The following is a 22,455-nucleotide window of genomic DNA, read 5'->3' as shown; positions in this document are numbered from 1 at the left end:
ACTGGTGCGAGTCCCGTCCCTATTCTTTTATCTCTGTTGTTTCTTTTTTCTTTTACCCTACCCAGGTACGTGGGGGAGTTTCTTGCCTTTTGGGAGGTCTGACGTCTTCTGCCAGCATTCAGTGGGCGTTCTATAGGAGCAGTTCCACATGTAGATGTATTTCTGATGTATCTGTGGCGAGGAAGGTGATCTCCACGTCTTACTCTTCCGCCATCTTCTCCTCTCCCCCTGAGATTTTTCTTGTTTCCTTAGATAAGATTGTATTGCTATAAACTTCCCTTTTAGAACTGCTTTTGCTGTATCCCGTACATTTTGGATTGTTGTGTTTTCATTGTCATTTGCCTCTAGGTATTTTTTGATTTCCTCTTCAATTTCTTCAGTGATCCATTAGTTGTTCAGTAACATACTGTTTAGCCTCCCCTCCACATTTGTGTTTTTTATAGTTTTTTTTCCTGTAACTTGATTTCTAATCTCATAGCATTGTGTTTGGAAAAGATGTTTGATATGATTTCAATTTTCTTAAATTTACCAAGACTTGATTTGTGACCCAAGATGTGATCTATCCTAGAGAATGTTCAAGGTGTCCTTGAGAAGAAAGTGTATTCTTCTGCTTTGGGGTGGAATGTCCTATGAATTTCAATTAAGTCCATCTGGTCTAATGTGTCATTTAAGGATTGTGTTTCCTTATTGATTTTCTATCTGGGTGATGTGTCCATTGGTGTAAGTGGGGTGTTAATGCCCCCCATAATGATTGTGTTACTGTCAATTTCTACTGTTATGGCTCTTAGCATTTGCCTTATATATTGAGGTGCTCCTATGTTGGGTGCATATATATTTACAATTGTTATATTTTCTTGTAGGATTGATCCCTTGATCATTATGTCATGTCCTTCATTGTCTCTTATAACAGTGTTTATTTTAAAGTCTGTTTTGTCTGATATGATTATTGCTACTCCAACTTTCTTTTGATTTCCTTTGGAATGGAATACCTTTTTCCCATCCTCTCATTTTCAGTCTGTGTGTTTCCCTAGATCTGAAGTAGGTCTCTTGTAGACAGCATATATACGGGTCTAATTTTTGTATCCAACCAGTTTATGTCTTTTGGTTGGAGCATTTAATCCATTTACATTTAAGGTAATTATTCGTATGTACTTATTGCCATTTTCTTAATTGTTAAGATGTGTTTTTGTAGGTCTTTTTTCTTCCCTTTCTCTATTGTTCTCTTATGATTTGATGACTATCTTTAGTTTGTTTGGATTGCTTTTTCACTTTTGTGTGTGTATCTATTGTAGACTTTTGATTGATGGGGGAACCTCAGTTCTCATGAGGTTTTGATATAGCAGTCTACATATATTACAAGATTGATTTAAGTTGCTGGTCCCCTAATTTCCAATGTATTTCCAGTATCCTGTATTTATACTCTCTACTTCTCATGATTGCTGGTTTTGATATCATATTTGTGTGTGGATGATTTTCTACCTTCACTGTATATTTACCTTTACCAATGAGCTTTCGCATTCATAGTTTTCTTGTTTCTAGCTGTGGCCTATTCTTTTCCCTCTAGAGAAGTTCCTTTAGCATTTGTTGTAAAGCTGGTTGGGTAGTGCTGAATTGTCTTAGCTTTTGCTTGTGTGTAAAGCTTTTGATTTGTCTGTGGAATCTCAGTGAGACCCTTGCTGGCTAGAGTATTCTTGTAGGCTTTTCCCTTTTATCATTTTAAATATATTTTGCCTGTCCTCCTGGCCTGCAGAGTTTCTGCTGAAAAATCAGCTGATAACTTTATGGGGATTCCCTTGTATGTTATTTGTTGCTTTCCCCTCATTGCTTTCATATTTTCTCTTTGTCTTTAATTTTTTCTGTTTGATTAATGTGTGTCTCAGTGTGTTCCTCTTTGGGTTCATCCTGTATAGGATTCTTTGCACTTCCTGGACTTGAGTGTTTCCTTTCTCATGTTAGGGAAGTTTTTGGCTATAATATCTTCAAATATTTTCCTAGGCCCTTTTTCTTTCTCTTCTCCTTCTGGGACCCCTATAGTGCAAATGTTGGTGTTTTTAATGTTGTCCCAGAAGTCTCTGAGACTGTCCTCATTTCTTTTCATTCTTTTTTCTTTATTCTTTTCTGTGGCAGTGATTTCCACCACTCTGTCTTCCAGCTCACTTATTTGTTCTTCTGCCTCATTTATTCTGCTATTGATTCCTTTAGTATGTTTTTCATTTTAGTTATTGTATTGGCCATCTCTGTTTGTTTGTTCTTTACATCTTGTAGCTCCTTGGTAAATATTTCTTGTATCTTCTAGATCTGTGCCTTCATTTTTTTCTTGAGATTTTGGATCATCTTTATTATCATTACTCTGAATTCTTTTCAGGTAGATCACGTATCTTCCTTTCATGTAATTGTTCTTGTGGGTTTTTATCTTGTTCCTTCATTTGCAACATATTTTTCTTTTTTGCAGTGTATTTTTCTATCATCTCATTTTGTCTAACTTTCTGTGTTTATGTTCTCTTTTCTATGGGCTCCAGGGTCGTAGTTCCTGTTGCCTCTGGTGTCTGCCCCCTGGTGGGTGAAGTTCATCCAAGGGCTTGTGCAGGCTTCCTGTGGGAGGGACAGGTGCCTGTCCTCTTGTGGGTAGAGCTAGGTCTTGTCCCTCTGATGGGCAGGGCAGTATCCAGGAGTGTGTTTCAAGGTTGCTGTGAGCTCAGTATGACTTTAGGCAACCTGTCTGCTGATGGTTGGGGCTGCGTTCCTGTCTTGCTGGCTGTTTGGCTTGAGGCTTTCCAGGAACCTGGAACCTGTAGGTTGTTGGGTGGGGCCGGGTCTTCGTGCTGAAATAGGGACCTCCAGGAAAGCTCTTGCCAATCAGTATTTTCTGGGGCCTCTGCTCCCTGTGTCCTTGCCCTCACAGTGAGCTACAGCCAACCCCCACCTTCCCAGGAGACCCTCTCTGACCCCTCGTCAGGTCTAGCCCTAGTTCCTATGGAGGTATTGCTTTGTGCTGGGTCGCAACCCACGTAAGGTCTTGTGTGCACTGCGAAATGGTCTTTTTTTTTTTTCTAATAAATTTATTTATTTATTTATTTATTGGCTGTGTTATGTCTTTGTTGCTACACGCAGGCTTTCTCTAGTTGCAGCAAGCAGGGGCTACTCTTCGTTGTGGTGCTTGGGCTTCTCATTGCGGTGGCTTCTCTTATTGCAGAGCACAGGCTCCAGGCACGTGGGCTTCAGTAGTTGTGGCATGCGAGCTCAGTAGCTGTGGCGCATGGGCTTAGTTGCTCCGCGGCATGTGGGATCTTCCCAGACCAGGGCTCGAACCTGTTTCCCCTGAAATGGCAGGCAGATTCTTAACCACTGCACAACTAGGGAAGTCCTGAGAAATGGTCTTTTGTAGGAGAGGTGCTATTCGTCCCCCCAGCTCACTCCCTTCTGTTCACCAGAGCTGTATGCTGTAGGGGTGCCCCCTATATGGGTTGTATTGCCCTTCTGTTGTGGAGGGCTGATTACTGTGGGTAGTCTGGTAGGTGTGGCTGGCCCCCAGTCCCATTGGTTTCCAGGTCCTGCCTTGTTCAAAGGCTTATGGCTGCTGGTGGGTGACACTGGGTTACAGGATGGCTGGTTGTGAGGTTGGAGGTCCTGTATCTAGTGTTGGCCTATTGGTGGATGGGGTCAGGACCCAGGTAGTTCTGGAGCTGGCTTTGGCCTGCTGGTGGGTGGTTCTGGTTCCTGACACAGTTGCAGGGTCTGTGGTGTCCCAAAGCAGGTGTTGACCAGCTCTTGAGTGAATCTAGAACCCGGGGTGGCTGGCTGAGGGGCTCATGATGTTTTGGAGCTGGTGTCAGCCTGCTTTTGGGTGGGGCCAGGACCCACGGTGTTCTGGCTGGTGTTGGTCTGCTGGTAGGTGAGGCTAGGTCCTGGGGTTAGTGCTAGCCCACTGGTGGGTGGAGCCAGGTCCTGGGATCTCTGGCTGTGGGACCTGGGGTTCCCAGAGCTGATGTTGGCCTGCTGGTTGCCAGAGCAGGGCCCAGAGAGTCCTGGAGCTACTGCTGGCCCATTGGTGAGAAGTGCCATGTCCTGGCTGCACGTCCCTGTGAGTTCCAGAGTTGGTTTTGGCCCACTGGTGGGTGGGGTTGTGTCCCTGTAGGTGGCTGAAGGACCAGAGGGTCCCAGGGCTAGTGCCAATGGATAGGGCCAGGTTCTGGTCCTAACAAGTTAGAGGGAGGATTCCAAAGTGGCACCTGCCAGCACCAGTGTCCTAGTGGTAATATGAGCTCCCCAAAATGGCTGCCACCAGTGTCTGTGTCCCCAGCATGAGCTCCAGTTGTCTCCTGCCTCTCCAAGGGACTGTCCAAGATCAGCAGATGGGGCTGACCCAGGCTCCTTTCAAATTACTGCTTCTACCCTGGGTCTCTCAAAATATGTGAGATTTTTGTGTGTTCCTTTTTTAGAGTGGAGTCTCTATTTCCTATAGCTCTCTGGCCTTCCCAAATGTAAGCTCCACTGTCCTTCAAAGCCAAATATTCTAGGGGCAAATCTTCCCAGAGCCAGACCCCTGGGCTGGTGAGCCCAGTGTGGATCTGGGACCCATGCGCCTTAGGGAGAACCTCTACAATTGTAGTAATCATCCTGTTTGTGGGTCGCCCTGCCAGGGGTATGGGTCTTGACTATACCATGTCTCCACTCCTCCTACCCATCTCCTTGTGGATCCTTCTTTATATCTTTAGTCATAGAATATCTTTTCTGTCAGCCTTCAAGTCTTTCTCTTCAATAGTTGCTCTGTAAATAGTTGTAGTTTTGATGTGCCCATGGAGGAGGTGAGCTCAGGGTCTTCCTAATTTACCATCTTGGCTTTCTCTTGCAGTGTATAATTTTTAAGTCAAAAAGAAATCACCTTTCCGTAATACAAATAAACAACTCTTAAATTGTCTTTGGGTAAACCTAATCTTTTCACATATCAATTTTTTTGAAGTGAAGTATGCCCAAATTTGTGATAACCTTACCTCCAAAGAGTACTTCTATTACCCCAATAACTTTACTGCTTTTCTAGCTGTTTCCCAGTGGTCTCAAGATGACACAGTCTCCATTATGTATTCCAGCCAAAAAAGAAAGAAAAAAGAAAAAAATTCTTAGGCTTTCACAGAATCCTTCTCCAGTCATTCAAACAATGTTTCTTTATATCTAGACTTTGAATCAGTGCATATAAACCAAGAAAGCACTTATAAGTCAGAGAAAGTTTTCTGAAGGTAGTTAATGCCTGTGCTGAGATCAGAACAACCTGAGTTGGTGATTGGAAAGTGGAAAGTTAGAAGGGAATGCAAAGTTCTGTATACGACTGGAAGTGGTTGCAAAAGCCTGGAAGCCCAGCAAGTGGTTGGGAACCTGGGGAGGTAAGTTCATTCATGGGTTTGACTGCATCCTTAGGGCATCTAGGAGCCATTGGAGGGAGCTAGGAATGCCAAGATAAGATTAGAATTTTTAAAAAAATAAACTGGACCTCAATAAGAATAGGTTGGAGGCGGATGAGAACTAGACGCATGGAGATTTTAAAATATATATTAAATGGAAGTTATTTATGTACATAAGAAAGTTAATTTTAAACATGAGGAAAAAGGGCAAAGTAGTAATGCTCTTTGAACTCAGACACAGAGAACAAGAAGCAGTATGAAGCTCAAAACTTTTAGTATATCATATACTTTTATTTTGTTTTATGTTTCAACTCTTTTTAAAGTAAATTTAATTTAGGTAAAAGATGCAAACATACAATTTCATGAGTGTTCACGAAGTAAACACACCTGTGTCTCTAGACAGATCAAGAAATTAAATGACCAGCACCCTAGGAGAGCCCCTCTTCTTCCCTCCCAGTCTATACTTCTCCCCACAATTAATTATTATCTTAACTTTGATCCATATGGGTATTTTAAATTAATTTTTCTCCTAAGACATGAGCTACCACATACCTAGAAACTTGCACATGAAAAGAACCTCAAATTTAATCTAGTTCAGTGATTTTTCAGACATTAAAAATAAACAGTAGAATATTTTCTTCAAAATTAAATGTTACATACATCCCCAGTTTGTGAAACATGTATCAGAATTTCTATGATTGAATCAGAATTAGAAATCTGGAGACTGTGGAGCCTACTCACTGCACATCCCCTTTGTTTAATACATATTCAGTGGATGCATAAACAACACAGATTTGAACTTCATGGGTCCACTTATACTCAATTTTTTTTCACTATATACATACTACAGTGCTACACACTCCACAGTTGGTTGTATCCGAGGATGCAGAACTGCAGATATAGAGGGCTGGCTGTAAAGTTCTACACTGATTTTATACTTCATAGAGGGTTGTACTCCTAACCCCCCTATATTGTTCAAGGATCACCAGTATTTCTCTACCTATTCCATTCTGGTGGACTTTGAGATATCACTTCCATATCCTGAGGCTCTATGGAAAACTCAATTTGAAAAATCACTGGTCCATTGTAAGCCCTTTCTTTTGAATAGGGTTTGGTTGACTTTTCTGGAAAGGTCTAGACAGTAAATAATGTAGGCTTTAATTGCCATATGGCCTCTTTCTCACTATTCAACTCACATGCTGTTGCAGTGTGAAAGCAGCTTTAGACAATATGTATTGGCTTTGTTCCAATAAAACTTTATTTACAAAAATGGGCTGGGGGTGTGGGCGGATTTGGCCCATGGGCTGTAGTTTGCCAAACCCTGCTTTTGAAAAATAAGGAAAGGGAGGTTCAGAAAAGTAAAGAAACTTAGAATTGCAGAATTTTATTACTAAAGGAACTTTAATAATCCTCCTTTGGGTAAGGAAACCAAGGCCCCAGTAATTCATACAACTTTACAAAGCAATTTGTGGCACATGTAACCTAGCAAGGAGTTTTATATGTATGACATCATAATTATAGTTAAGATAGTGTTTTGTTCCTATTCCAACCTGTATTTATTACTAAAACTCTCCTACTAAATTTTGAAGAATCGTGCTCTCCCTAGGAATTGTAAATTCCCCCATCCTGTGACTAACATGATTTCTACTGGGACTCTTTGTTTCTCATGCCACTAACCTGCATGCTTCTAAATTTGAGTCTTCACCCAAGTGGCCCAAGTAACTTGTTGCACCAACTTTACACGGTCTGGGTTCTAAGCATGCTTCCATCCATTAGCCTGTTAAAATGTATATTTGTTATATCGAGTTTAAGGTAGTTTCTGCCAAAGGATTAGGAATTTGAGTGAATTCATCAAGGCTTTACTGCAGTTTTACTGCCCCTCATTCAGGGTCTAATGACATATTCTGTTATCTTCTCCCTGAGAGTGGGTTATTCACATTGCTGAATTCCCACACCGAGTCCAAGGCAGGCCTTGGCTTTCTTCTGTGTGTGCTAGTTGTATCAATCAGAATGGGCAAGGTTATGCTGCTAAAATAGGTCAAGCCAAATATTAGCGGTTCCGAACAACAATATATTCCACCATAAAGCCTTTGTGGGTTGGTAGGAGCTCTGCTTCTCTTGATTTCCATCCTCACTCTGCTTCTGAAGCCGACAGAACAGCCACTGATGAAGAACTGCCCATCGCGGAAGTAGAGGGAAGGGAGGAGGTGTTGAAGCAAGAATTGGCTCTTAACATTCATGCTTGAAGTGACAGGCTCCCCTTTCAATGGCCAAAGCAAGACAAAGGGCTAAACCTGCCTTCCACGGGGCAGGGAATTCCTCAGGGAGGGAAATGGGAGATTGGTGAACTGAAGTAAAAAATCCAGCTGAGCCAGAAGCTCAAGTCTTTGTTATCATTTCTCCCTAGAGGACTAAGAGCCATCATGCAAATTAAACTAGTATCCTGCCCTGGTATACCAGATACCTGAAGTGGTATAAATATATCGTTTTGGCTTTTTAAATCAAGATGTGGATGTATTCCTTAACAAAAATAGTTTATTATTCATATACTATTTGAATATGGAAAATGGAAAGGACAGCTATATAGGTAGAATATAAATGTCATTTAACATTTTCGAGGGCATTTAATAGGCTTTGGATGTCAATGACTATAGATTTTTTTTTTTCTTTTCTCCTTCACCCTACCATTCCTGAAATGCTTTCCCATGGGCCATATTTTCCTGCATCCCTTCCATGAATGTATATAACTGTTTCCATCTGAATAAGCTAAGATGCTTCTTATAAATTCAGATTTCTGGACTGTACCTGAAAATAACTGTGGATGATGCTGGGAATCTATGTTTTAACCATATTTTCTACAGACATTTTACGACATTGATGTTTGGAAAACATTGTCCTAGAACATATACCTTGAGCCTGTCCCTTAAGTTTTATGAAATCTATGGCCAGACTTTGTGGCTTGTGGCCTTGGTTTTTCCCTTTTTTCTTTTCTTTTTTTTTTTTCCCCATGAGGTTGAGACTTAACCTCTTTGGCTTTGCTAATTGGCATGTGATGGATTTGTCTTTTGCTTCATAGACTCACCTTGGGTGAAAAACAATTGTCGGAGGTAAACATTACCATTTTATCAATTTTTATAGGCCTTTTGAGTTAGGAGAAATATGGAGTACAGAAGAGAACTGTAAATAGGACTCTGGAAAAGAATGTTAGCATTGTGGCTGTCCTATATTATGTGCATAACACTTTCAGGGTTATAACTGAGAATCTCAGGGTAGGTCTGAAAGCATAACATGTGATCAACTTGGATGATCGTGCTACCAATTCATTCATCTCAAATTTAGTATTGATTCCTATTGTCATGGTCAAGTAAGTGTTCAGTGATTTACTTCAATTGCAGTTAACATGCACAAGACGTGACCGTGGCAAGGATGCAACATCCTCACCATCTCCCCCCCCCCAACCCCACTAGTGATCATGAGGATTGATCCGTGTGCCTCTGCAAAAACTGTGTGATTAGTACAAAAAAAAATAACCTTCTGGGATCAAAGAAGACGGTTCTTAGATCAAGGGTGTGAAAATAACAGAACTTAAAGGACAAATACTAAAAACTTACAGTTCAGTTCTATTTGTAGGAAAAATGAAATTATTGGATGTGCTATGTGACATAATATTTTTTAAGGTTATTTTATTGGCTCTGTCTGAGAAAGCTAACCGAATTGAATTTCTAGTTTTCATTAAAAAGCGGTTTCAATTCACCGTCACTGGCAATGTGATGTCAACAAGACAAATGCAATTAGATTAAGGGGATCTTTATGTTGCAGCCTGTTTTAAGTTGTGTACCATTCACTGCAGTGAGGAGCAAAGGGATGTAGCAACAATATGTTCACCAGGGCTGTGGAGAGTTGAGTTTGTCGCAATCGTATTGTTCTCTAAATATATATTCTTTATGCATGTGAAGTTTAACAGAGGGATTAGGTGAACAAACCTTAGACAAAGATTCATGAAGTTACTTTTCATATTAAATAATTCCCTCCTAGCATGTCTTGTATTCTTGTATATTGCCCCTTTGACGGTGTGCCTAGTTCAGAGTTTGGCTAGGGGTAGCCCAAAAAGGAGTGAGTGGTAGTAGTGGTGATGGTGGTGGTGTGGTAGTTGCGTACAGAAAACTGCTAATTTTCAGGTTCGTGTGGCTCTTCACACTGGATGGCCTAATGTAACCCTGTTGAATTCTTTAAGCTGAGTTGTTGGATTAGTTTTATATTAGATGATAACACATCATTTTATGATGGATACTTGGGTTATAAGTATTTTCTACATTGTTATAGTGACATTCTACAATAGCACTATATGGTATTTCAATTCTAATATATTCTATCCTTGGAATCTTGTTTGAAATTAAACATCAACTAAGTTCAAAAGTAATTATTTTTTTTATTTCAACTCTATAAAGTATACAACAGGCACTCGGCAATTACAGCTGCAGGAAAAATACAGAGCAAATCAAAGCAGGTTAAGTTTATGAAAAAGTTTTTAATCTACATCAAAAGAGTGCAAGTGGTCAGTGACCATTTGATGACAGTTGTTGCATTCTGACTAACAAAGGACTCTTTCATGTAGAACGAATTGTAAGAGGACAATCAAATAACCATAGCTGTAAGAATACAAAAGAACTGAGCAGTTGTAAAAACATCATACATTGAAATAAATTTGATAGATGATGCTTCAAGAAATGTCCCTTTACTCGGAAAGTCCAAACCTCTGAGTCACTGTCAAGGTCCCAGAGCTCTGCCTGTTGATGCAGGGGCAGATAAAGAGGAGGGCTAACAACACACTTTCAATGTTTAGCTTTCTAGGTCTGTTGAAAACTTGCCTTATAAGTGATTTGCATATACAAGAACTCAGAGAAAGCATCCTGTTTTGTTGAGTGGTGCACCAAGGTACTTTTTCATCATTGGTTTCATGACGAGGCTTGGTTAGCAGTCATTTTCCAATTTTTCTTTTGAGTTGGACTGTTGTTAATGGAGTCTACAAAATGAGATATTTTAGAACTTGACTGCACTAATTTTTTTAACTGAATCTGCACAGCTTAGCAAAACAGGAATACCTGTATACAGACTGATAGTATGTCATATATTAATTTGACCTGCACATACATTTATACATTTCACAGAAATGACGCTGTATCTCATTAACAGATACACAGCTCTGGTACATTTAACAGAAATAAGAGAACAACTTCATCATTTCTGTAATTCATCAATATTATGTAATAAAGGCTTATAAATTGTTAGCAGAAAGAACTGTAAAACGCAGCAAGCTAAGAAAGGACAACATTTTGAGGTGTGTTTGTCTTTGTCATGCAGCATAACACCAAATTTGTTTTTTTAATAGGATGCCATGAATTTAAGGCACTTGCAACAATGCCAGATAGCCAGGTCATGTTCTAAACTATGGGACAGATGGATAAACAGTACAGTTGACATAATTTTCAATAATACTGACAAGTATGACATTAATTCAAGTCTACTTGGACCTAAAAACATTATTCAGTACAAATTAAATGAAATAATAATGCTGTGAAACACTAAAAAAAGTTACATGTACCACAAAATATCACACAAAAATACCTATTTACATAAATATTTGTCTGTGGTCCTATTGTGAAAGAAAACATTGTTATGGATAATGCACAAATCACCTCTACTGTATGAAATCAGTTCTAATATCCTTATTTTCGGTGTGGTAGCTGACTTCTTTAAATTTAAGTTCACCATCAGTTCAGTCTTTTAGAAATGAGACAAGAAAAATTCAGTAGTTGAATTTATATATTATACATGTGTGATTCACATGCATATCCCATAATTTTAAGTAAAAGTTATGATTTGTAAAGAATATAATCAAAATAAATTTGTTTTAAATGCCACATGGATCTGATTCCTATATTAATAACAAAGAAGGTACAAACAAATATCATTCATAGCAAATTTCCAGAAATCACTTTCCCTAATGTATTCAGTCTATCTCAAGTGTTACGTTGCTCCTTTCCTTGGCAGTTTTCAGTTTTCCTGTGAGTCAAGACACACAGAAAGCCCTTATTTCCCATACTTGAAGTATTAACAAGAAAGTCAGTTAACAAATCAAACAAGTTGGCGCTATTCTAACTTATCTGGATGTTCTTTAGTGAAAGAAAATAGAGGGGGCATGAAAAATTCAGAAATAAAGTGAGATGTGCTTTTTATGAAGCTGACCATGAATTTTAGCCCTAGTGTCTTCATTAAGACAAGATTTAAATCCTTAAAATTCAATGTTGAAAATTAGATGAATGTTTTCTCTTAGTAATTCTTGAAAGATGTAGTTCACCTTTATTTTCTTGGTGATTGCTTTAGACATCCTAATGCAATGCCACAGGTGAAATGAACAAAGATGCAATAACAAGTGGGAGAAATGACCTACAGTTACATTATGCTGAATGCTGCTTCTTCATTCTCTACAGAACTTGTACATATTGGTTGTCTTAGACTTGAACTGTAGTTCCAAATCCACAGTAAGTGCTAATCTCTGGGGCTATTGGGATATTTAAAAAGTTGCAGGAGAAGATTCTCTTACTTAAAATGACTAGGTGAATTTAATATTCTAGCAAACCTTTAGCATGCCTACACCACTGTCTTAAAAAAAAAAAATCACTGAACATTGACTAATAACATTGAAATTATATATTTTTAAAAGCCCAATTAAAAGCAACATTAAACTTCTGAAGTAGCATTCATAGCTGGATTTTAACTTGATATTTTTAATTTTATATTCTAAAATCTGTAGAAGAAGGTGAGTATTTTGAGGAATAGTTCGATTTTGAGAAATTGTAAGGGAGGGGAAAATCCGATAATACAAGAAGAATAATAATAGGATCAAAATTTTCATTTAAATTTATTCTAATTATATATAATATGCCCTTAATACTTTTATTCTCCAAATGTTTCTTAGATTTTTATATTTTGATAACATATCATATTCTAAAGTAGTCTTGGTATGAAAAATTCAAACAAAAATCATAATATATGCCTTCTTGGATACTATATAATCTCGGTGGACATATGTTTTGCAGAACTGTCTATATTTGATTGGCTTTTTAAAACACTCTCTACTGGAAAAGAGCAAACTTCTGTTTAATATGCCATGTTCATATACAGTTCCAAATCAGGATGACAGCTCATAAAATTATACATTTGTCTAAGGAGGTACAATGCTACTTATCCAGGAAGAGCTCCAAACGGCTGTGCTACTTTTGACAGCTAATAATTGTCAACTGGCCTGCCAACAAAGGACTCAGTTTAAATTGCTGATTCTTTTCCCCATGTGAAAAAGCAAATCAATTCGATATTTCAAATCTGGTCTTTCCTCGCTAGTCTGATATTTCAGAATTGTAGTATTTCTGTTCTATTTAGCTCCAATTTACTTTCAAGAAATCCGGTTCCTGTTTCTACTCCTTTCCTCCTTTCACATGCTAATAGACTCATTGCCCATTGACAAAAAGGTAATCACACCTGACCAGGTTCTTGTCTTGTTCCCTGACCTCACATAGGTAAGGGTTCTCATCGGGTGAATCTTAATGATTTTGTGCTTGCTTTCTTTTTTGTTTTCTTGGTTCAGGCCTAAGACAAGAAGCTAGTTCAAGTATGTGTTTAGTCACCTTTCTCCCTCAACCCTAGACTATGTTGTATAAGTGAAATCTGACAGAAGTTTGGTTTGATAAATTTAGTGAAAATGCTTGATTCTCTGGCTACACATGTAATGATTAGAATTTGTGTGGTCTGTTTAGACACTGACATTTACAGATGAAAGATATACATAGCACCTCTATATAGTTTTTATTTTTTTGGATGGATCTTAATCCCTCTCCCACCCACCCCACCCTAAGGGTTTATTTTTATAAAAGGGAATATTTTAAGCCTCAGTTTGAGGGTGTGTTAGATAAATAAAAACCAATTGGCTGCTAGTCATTTATTTCCAGGACCATCTTTAAGCACACTATTTTAAAAAATATGAAATGGTTTGTGAATTGCTTTTTTTCCACTCTGTCATGCCAATTTATCAAAAAGAAACAAAGATCATGCATGTTGTGTTCTTCAGTCCTCTGTGAAAACACATATATACCTGCTATGAGAGTTCTCAGCAGAATCCATAGCAGTTGTGCTTTTATCATACCAATTTTTAAAATCTGTCAGAAAGGAAAGGTAACATTCAGTCTCGTCATCAGCACTGCTGGGAAAGAAAATCATGAAACTTCTAGCACTGGTTTGACATGAACTCTGTGACCAGCAGATGTGTGGTCCTCTTGTATACGGTATTTACACCAGCTTGCAGTAATAGAGTCTACACCCCTCACTTGAAGAAAGGGAAGAGTCCAGTTTTTGTACCACAGTAATCTAATCTATCGTACCCAATATATTATTTTTTGATCTTCTTGATAATTCTAGCAAGGTACTGACCCTCTTTGAAGTGTTTCTTACAGTCTTTCAAATTATAATCAGAGCAAAGCAAGATCATCGCAACAATAGGAAACATTTCTTTACTGGTGAAAGGCTTTGCTTCAGGACCACCATGTCAACTGCTATTTTTAGGTTCAAACAGAAAACATGTAAAGAGCACTATTGTCATCTAAGCAATAAGTCCTAATGCCACTGTAGTTACTGGAGCAGCATCGATCAAAGGCATCATGGTGACCCCGAGCACTAATCTTCTCTCTTTCCTTCAGGTTTGCTGGCAGCTGTGTCTCAGGAAAAGCTGTCTTCAGCAAGGCAGAAGCAGGTAAGAGAAATACATTAGAAGTCTACGTCCCATCCTGAGTTGTCATCAGGTGGTGGTTCGTCATTGTCCTCAGGGAAACTGTCAAAATTGCTTGTGTCTGTGGGTGATGCAACCTGCAAACAAGAGAACGAACAGTAAAATTTTTTAGGGGCATTCCAAGCTAAATTTTTAAAACATTCTTTATTCATTCCATATTCAATGGCTATTTTTGGAGTGTACCAGGAGCAGGTTTGTCCTGTGTATTGGGGGTTACAATGGTGAATAAAAATAGACATTGCTCTTGCCCTCATAGAGTTTACACTCTAGGAAAGAATGAATTGTGTGATTAAAACAAATAATTACACCTGTAGATAATTATAAACTTTGGTTAGTGCTATGAAGAAAAAATACAAGGTGTCATGAGTAAAAAAGAGTGATCGTGGAAAGCCTCTTTGAAAAAGTATTAAACCTAAGAATTAATGGTTTTGATAAAGAGGGTATATAGCACATGCAAAGGTCCTGAGGTGAGAAAGCGAGAGCTCCATGCTATGAAGTATCTAAAAGAGGTTAACTGGGCTACTGTATAAAAGAGGAGGGGAGTGAAATGAGAAATAGGCAGAAGTCATCTTAGAATAAATACACAAAAATCCTTAAGTATGATAGCCATTTCTAAACTTAAGCAAAAACTCTTACAAGTTTACTGGGCAAAGTCCAATCTGCAGAGCATGAGTAAAAGCAGTAAAGAAACACACTTTAATTTCCCTTATATTCTATAATATTTTGAACCTCATATTCTATTTTATATATATATATATAAATTTATTTCCCCCATATAATTTAACACTACTGATTGCATAAAAGGAGACCCCTGGTTAATATAAGTTAGGGTAATTTAGATTTAATATTTACCTCTTCAAGTTTCTTATATTGTTCTTGTTCTAAAAGTAAAACTTTATGAATGCAATTAGCACCTGTAATTTGCTTTGTGAATAAACATAAATATTAGCATAGAAATAAATCTTAGAAGTAGGAAAAATATTTCTATAGAAGAAGCGATCTTAAATTAGTCCCAGAAAAAGGAAGTATATAAATGAAAGGCTCAGGACTGCAAAGCAGCCCTCTCCTCCTTAGTTAAGACACATCACATCACATTTTATTAGCTAGATATAGTATTGTATCTATAAATGCAGTCAGTTGAAATCTATTTCAGGTTAATACAGTGTAAACACTTAGTCTACTTAGTGGATTACCAGTTTAACAAAACACCTGATGTGTTAAGAAAAGAGAATTTAAAAGAACACCATTGTGCTGAGGAGTGCTTCAAAGTACTATGGGGGCAGGGGAGGAGGAGCTATGTGGGGCATAAGTGAAACAATATTGGCCAGGAAGGAATTGAAAGCTGTTGAAACTGGTTGCTGGACTGTTGACCACACCCAACAGGAAACCAAAGGGCAGGGAATGTTTTGATGTGGTCCATTTGGGTTGGACTCTTGGAGACAGAGCATGGTGGAGAGTAAACTGAAATCATAAACAGAAGGTAACAATAGCAGATAATCCTAACTCATACCAAGTATACTCAAGTACACACTAAATTGTTAAGAACTTATTGCATCTTGTATAGAGAGAACACAGATGTGCAGAAATTTAAAAGTGTACATAGTTTTGGTGGTAATTCATGAATATGACTAAATAAGGTTGTGAATATATTCTTGGGCAAAGATGTATAAAGGTTTTATATTATGGGGAAAAAAAAGGTTCATGATACTCTTCTGTCAATATTTAACACCGTTTTTAAGCTTGGATTTTAGAAGATGTCACTATTTTAACCTGGTATTTCTCCTACAGTTTAATCTGATCATAGGATAAAAATGTAAAAATAGCAGACCTTTGATGACTGACAAACACACACCTTCACGTGTGTCACACTAGTACAAGCTGGAAAGTCTACTTACACTTGGTATTATAGGAGGTGTCAAGGTGCCTTTTCTTAAGCCTTCCCAATTAAAGCCCTCAAACCATCTAAGAAAGGAAAAGAAGTAGATAGTTAAAGACATTTTACCTCAGCTGAAGCCTTCGCATTGCAACCTATATATTGATGTCCATGACTGATGGAAAGTAGGCAAACATTTTCAATATGACAAAAACATTTTCAATTTAATTGCAGGTTTTTAAATGTTAGCTTATTAAATGGAATGCATATTTTTAAAAGATCTAATTGTCAAAATTTTAGACACCAATTAGAAAGCAACTCCTTTTTATTCTAGTAATTTCAGTCATAATAAATGCCATAATATGCTGGGCCCTACAGGATATTTATTTTAAGAAGGTAGAATCAGGGCATGAAGTGTCAGGACAGAAAATTATCTTTCCATCTTTGTCACTGATTCAGTGGGCAGCCTCAGTTAATTAACCTGTTCACATCACTGTCTTGGTCTCTAAGTATCCCATTTTCTTTCTTTTTTTTGTTGTTGTTGTTGTTGTCTTTGAAAGGTTTCATCATTCACAAATGCCTACACCAAATTCCTGGCAGGGCTTTTAGACATTCATAGGTATTTTGGTAAACACATTCCTCTTGGTAGATATGTGAATTTCCTGTGCATGTTACAGAAACAGACTAATAGGGAAAAACCAATATGGTCTTAGTTTAGCTTCAGATACATCCAGTCAGTCAACATGGATAAGGCCTGATATTTAAGATGCTACTATTGCTTGGAAACAAAATAGATGCTATGACAGAGAAAAAAGACTGTACTCTAACTAGGAAATGGTTGGAAAAATATATTTTAGGTTGAGTCAAGGAAATGAGGCATCATATATGGTGGAGTACTTTTGTTTTTAATATTCTGGTAGAGAATAGAATTCCAGGATTAAAAATATATATTTCTTCTTCATGCTCAAGAGGAAAAGTGCTAGTTAGTTAGAGTCAGGAAAAACTAAATTCAGTGAATCTGTTGTTTAGAATGTCAGAGGGTCAGATGTGTCTAAATAAAGTCCCAGAGACACAACTCGAAAGGTCTTAAATAACAAGGCTAACTAGTCTACATGTCTCCTTGGATGTTCCCATAGACTAATTGCATCAGTTATATATAACCACTAACTTAAAAACATCAGCCTGGGAAAATACTTTCTGAACTCTCAAACCTAAAGTTATAAGGAAAGAACACTTACTTGTGCTTTTGAATGTCTTTCACTCCATTTTTCAAATTCCCTAATCTTTCTGATGGATTGTCCCTAAAAATAAAATAATAATTGTTAAGGAATCTAATTGTTTCCATATTATGATCCTTTAAAAAATAATGTGGTTGAAATGCTTACCTGCATAGTTTTTTAATTAAATTAGCAGCATTTTTGGCAATCTTCTTTGGAAATTCTATCATGTCAATCCCCCTCAATATGATGTTATAGGTTTTCATAGGATCTGGGCCTGAGAAAGGTGGGCTGCAAGAATGAGAGACATGAAAAGAGATATAACAATAAGGTTTCTTATTTAGAAAACCAAGTACTAACTCCACAAATGACCATTCTTATTTGGGGACATATATTAATAGTGATAGTGAAATGAAACTTGATTAATGGCAAAACGGTGTGGAAATGTTTCCAAGCAAATCGTTTAGCAAAACCCATAAATGGGTCAAGTTTGTCCACTGTTCCCCTCATTTCATTTCAGTGTAGGTGACTAACCCCTCTTGCTGTCCTTAGTCATTCAGGAAACTTCTACTTTTGGCCCTTTCTCACACTTATCAGCTCACTGATTGATTACACTTGGGATGAAGTCCTACATCATTAGAATGGGCTACAAGGACATCACTGGTACGACCCCATCTCATGCCATTACCACGCTCACTCACTGGGATCCAGGCAGACCAGTCTTTCTCTGCTCCTCTGAAGTACCAAGCACTCTCCTACCTCAGGGCACTGTTTGTTTTGCCTGAAAGGTACTTCCCAGGCCTCCTGGCTAATGCCTCACTTATTGTTATGCTGCTTACTCAAAAAGGCCTGCTCTGATCACCCAAATGTAACTAATCATATAACCATTATCAACCAACAAACAATGTAATAATCTAATCAAGCTAATACTGGAATTTAAACTTTAAGTTAGATTCACCTGTTATGCTCTTATAGAACCCTTTATGCCACTTATTATACTTTGTAACTACTTCATTTTGATGAGTATTTGTTTTATGTCTGTCTTCCAGTCCCCGCTGGTATTCCCAGAGTCTGGTGGAATGCCTAACAAACACATAGTAAGTGGTCAGTAAATATTTGTTGAACTAATGCTTCTACAGAACAGTGCTCTTCCTATCCTTTTCTCCCTCTTTATCCATCCTCAGTAGATAACCTAACGCAAGACATCCTCTGTTAGAAAGGATGTGATACCCAATCCCTCATAAGCCAAATCTGTTGGGTTATTTGCCTATCCATCCTTAGACTGTGGCTTTGTGCCAGGCTCAGGGAATACAGATGTGACTAAAGTCAGCTCCTTCCATCAACTTTCCCACAGTTCAGAAGGGAGGTTATGATGTGCCTTGACAGATGATTTCTTTGGAATTAATTATTCTCCTAATATAGGGTTCATTCATGTTTCTTGGGGGAAGACGTTTTCTGGATTATTTTTTGTCTATCCATAAAATAGCAGTTCAAATATTTCCTTCTGTTGAGAAAGTTGAAAACAATGAATTGCTTAAAAAGGGCTGTGATAGGATCTGCGTTAAGGTTTTGTCCCTATTTTCTGTAACAAGTACTTTCTATTTACTTTGTCAGTAACTGTCACCTGTCACGTTAAACCACTTTTTATAATGTATTAACATCCGATTCTATTTAGTATTCTTAGAACTTAAGAATTCTCTCTCTACTCTCAAGTTAACTTGCCGGTTTTTACTTACACTTTAAACATGAAGAACCACCACATCTTTGATTTTTTTATCAACTTAATGTTGTTTCTAATTTATATTTTTGCGTTGATTTTTGTTCTTTCTAACATAAATAATTTCATTAAAGGTGACTTTTGTGGTTTTTGCAAGCCATGCATGTTCTGTCCAAGATATTCAGGCAATATGTGAAACATATATAAAATAGAAGAAAGTAAAAACCATCCAACACCACTAAATAACTGACATTTGATGAATATAAATTTCATACATTTCTCTATGATGTAGATGGAGAGACACAGGATTATGATATACATGCTTTTCAAAATAAAAAAGTATTCAATTTAATTTTACTTGAAGTTAAACCTGAAAAAAAATGCTAAATTTCAATATGTGCTTCTTCACCAACAACGTTAATTCCTAAAAGACTTCTCTTAAGAAGTTAAAAAAAAATCTTTTTTTGCCCAGAAATATACCCATGCACCTCTGGTCAATTAATCTATGACAAAGGAGGCAAGAACATACAATGGAGAAAAGATAGTCTCTTCAATAAGTGGTGCTGGGAAAACTGGACAGCTACATGTAAAAGAATGAAATTAGAACACTCCCTAACACACAAATAAACTCAAAATGGATCAAAGACCTAAATATAAGGCTGATACTATAAAACTCCTAGAGGAAAACATAGGCAGAACAATCTTTGACATAAATCACAGCAATCTTTTTGGATCCACCTCCTAAAGTAATGAAATTAATTAAACTCAAAAGCTTTTGCAAAGGGAAACCATAAACAAAATGAAAAGACAACCCACAGAATGGGAGAAAATGCTTGCAAACGAAGCAACCAACAAGGGATTACTCTCTATCAAAAAAAAAAAACAAACCCAATCAAAAAGTGGGTGGAAGACCTACATAGACATTTCTCCAAAAAAGACATACAGATGGCCAAAAAGCACATGAAAAGATGCTCAACATCACTAATTATCAGAGAAATGCAAATCAAAACTACAGTGAGGTATCACCTCCCCTGGTCAGAATGGCCATCATGAAAAAGTCTACAGACAATAAATGCTGGAGAGGGTGTGGAGAAAAAGGAACCCTCCCTGCACTGTTGGTGGGAATGTAAATTGGTGCAGCCACTATGGAGAACAGTGTGGAGGTTCCTTAGAAAACTAAAAATAGAGCTACCATATGATCCAGCAATCCCACTCCTGGGCATACACATCTGGAGAAAAACATGATACACACACCCCAATGTTCACAGCAGCACTGTTTACAATAGGCAAGACGTGGAAGCAACCTTAATGTCCATCAGTGAAGGAGTGGATAAAGAAGGTGTGGTACATATATACAGTGGAATATTACTCAGCCATAAAAAAGAATGAAATAATGCCATCTGCAGCAACATGGATGGACCTAGAGATTATCACACTAAGTGCAGTAAGCCAGAGAAAGACAAATATCATATATCACTCATATGTGGAATCTAATTTAAAAAAAGCAAATGAACTTATTTACAAAACAGAAACAGAGTTACAGATATCAAAAACAAACTTATGGTTACCAAAGGGGAAACGTAGCAGGGAGGGATGAATACACACACACTACTATACATAAGATAGACAACCAACAAGGACCTACTGTATATAGCACAGGGAACTCTACTCAATATTCTATAATAACCTATATGAGAAAAGAATCTAAAGAATAGCTATATGTATAACTGAATCACTTTGCTGTACACCTGAAACTGACACACAACACTGTAAATCAACTATACTCTAATAAATTTTAAAAAAAGAAAAAATATGTTAAACACTTTGGAGTTTTCTTTTTCATAATGACATAATTCAATTGTAAAAAATACTTAAGATTCCTAATTGTGAATTATGAGAAATAAGTATTCCTATAGTCATTCCTACCTTCTCTCTCCCACCTTAACTTTTAAAATTGCCAAAGACTATAACATTTCCATTCTGCTTAATAACCAAATTTATTTTGATTCATCTCTTAGTTGACTTGGTCATACAGTAGTGTTTCTAAGAAAGCCCTGGGGTACACACTTTATATCTTAAGAATAACTTAATTTCATATAAATTAGTTGAGTTGTACTCTGTCTCTCTCAGAACTACATCGTTCTTAATATTCTATCTTTCGGCATTAAAGGTGCTATAGAGAAAGTTGAGGCCAACTTGAATTCTAATCCTCACTCCCATCATCATATATGACCTGCTTTTGTAGCTTAGAGACTATATGATTATTCCTTATCATTGAAGCTAGGAAATTGCACTAGGACACATGGTGGTGTTATGACTCTGTTTCCCCATGGTCACTGTTGATCAAAATGATCCACTGAGACCATCCATGACTGGTCTATGTCATGAATTTTCTATCATGTAATTGAGTATGTTTTGTATCCCACTTGTAATCGTCTCTTCATATACATAGTTGTTTTTCCTATTTCCTTGGACTTCTGTATCTTCTTTCTGTAATAATTTCTATATCCTTTTTTTTTTTTTTCCTAAGGTCTATCTACTATCTCCCTGGCTGGGTTTTTAATTGCTATTATTCTATTTTCTTTTGCTTATAATATGATTTTCAGCTTTGTACTGTTCCTGAGCTCTGCAAGTTTACTACTTTTCATCTATGAACACTTACAGACATCTGTGAAGTTACTTTTTTAAAGAGATCATGCTTTCAACAGCCGCAAAGAAATTCTAGATAACAATTTGAACTCTTCCCATGTTTCTCTGAATCATTTCTCCTGTGGTATTTAGCTGCCTTTGCCTATGTATCTTTCATCTAAAATTAACAGAAAACACCAACGAGGTTTATTAATTTGAAGTCAGCATAAGAGTTTCCAGAGTAATGGTGTAAAACATCCACAAGTGAAATAAAAACCACCACGTAACTGTTCCTGGCAATAGTAGTAGGTGTTAGCATCAATGGAGTGCTTCCTATGTCCTAGACTTTCTCAGTGCTTAATAGATTCACTGAATCCTCACAAATAACCGTAAGACTAAAAGTCCCATCTTCCTCTCATTTTCACTGTAGCTACTAAGTTCTCTTAAGTAATTCTTTCACATTCCACTGCATGCTTCTTCTTAGATCTGAATTATTGGAATTATCTTCAAACTAGCCTCCCCATCCCTCTTCCAGTTTGCTCTACCCATTATTGCCAGCTTGTTTTCCCTTAAATACCACAACACATGTCACTCCTTTATCAGAAAATCCTCCATGAGTCCCTCTCTGGATGGAGTTCAAACACTGAGGTACAGCAATCATGATTCTTGAAAGATGACTCTTTTGGATCTCCCATCATTTCTTAACATGAACCTTTTTCATGTCTTTGCCCACTACTCCCCCTCTATTTAAGCCATGCCTTTCTGCCTGGAGTGAACTTTACTCT

General features: G+C 37.5%; 1 protein-coding gene across 4 annotated transcripts in view; it reads right to left on the bottom strand.

Moving 5' to 3' along the window:
- Positions 1–13,309: 13,309 nt before the first annotated feature.
- PRKG1 (protein kinase cGMP-dependent 1) overlaps positions 13,310–22,455 on the bottom strand; it is a 1,231,781-nt gene continuing 1,222,635 nt past the window's right edge. For all 4 annotated transcript variants that reach the window (XM_059899096.1, XM_059899095.1, XM_059899097.1 and 1 more), the window contains 4 exons: positions 17,494–17,616; positions 17,347–17,409; positions 16,131–16,197; positions 13,310–14,312 (listed from right to left, as the gene is read on the bottom strand). In XM_059899096.1, coding sequence (XP_059755079.1) covers positions 14,214–14,312; positions 16,131–16,197; positions 17,347–17,409; positions 17,494–17,616 — 352 coding nt within the window. In that variant the 3' untranslated portion in view covers positions 13,310–14,213. The remainder of the gene's footprint in view (positions 14,313–16,130; positions 16,198–17,346; positions 17,410–17,493; positions 17,617–22,455) is intronic.

This window comes from Balaenoptera ricei, chromosome 16 (genome assembly GCF_028023285.1).
Source record: "Balaenoptera ricei isolate mBalRic1 chromosome 16, mBalRic1.hap2, whole genome shotgun sequence".
In the NCBI taxonomy this organism is placed as follows: domain Eukaryota; kingdom Metazoa; phylum Chordata; class Mammalia; order Artiodactyla; family Balaenopteridae; genus Balaenoptera; species Balaenoptera ricei.
The sequence above is the reverse complement of the archived record's forward strand: the minus strand, read 5'-3'. Positions and strand labels throughout refer to the sequence as shown.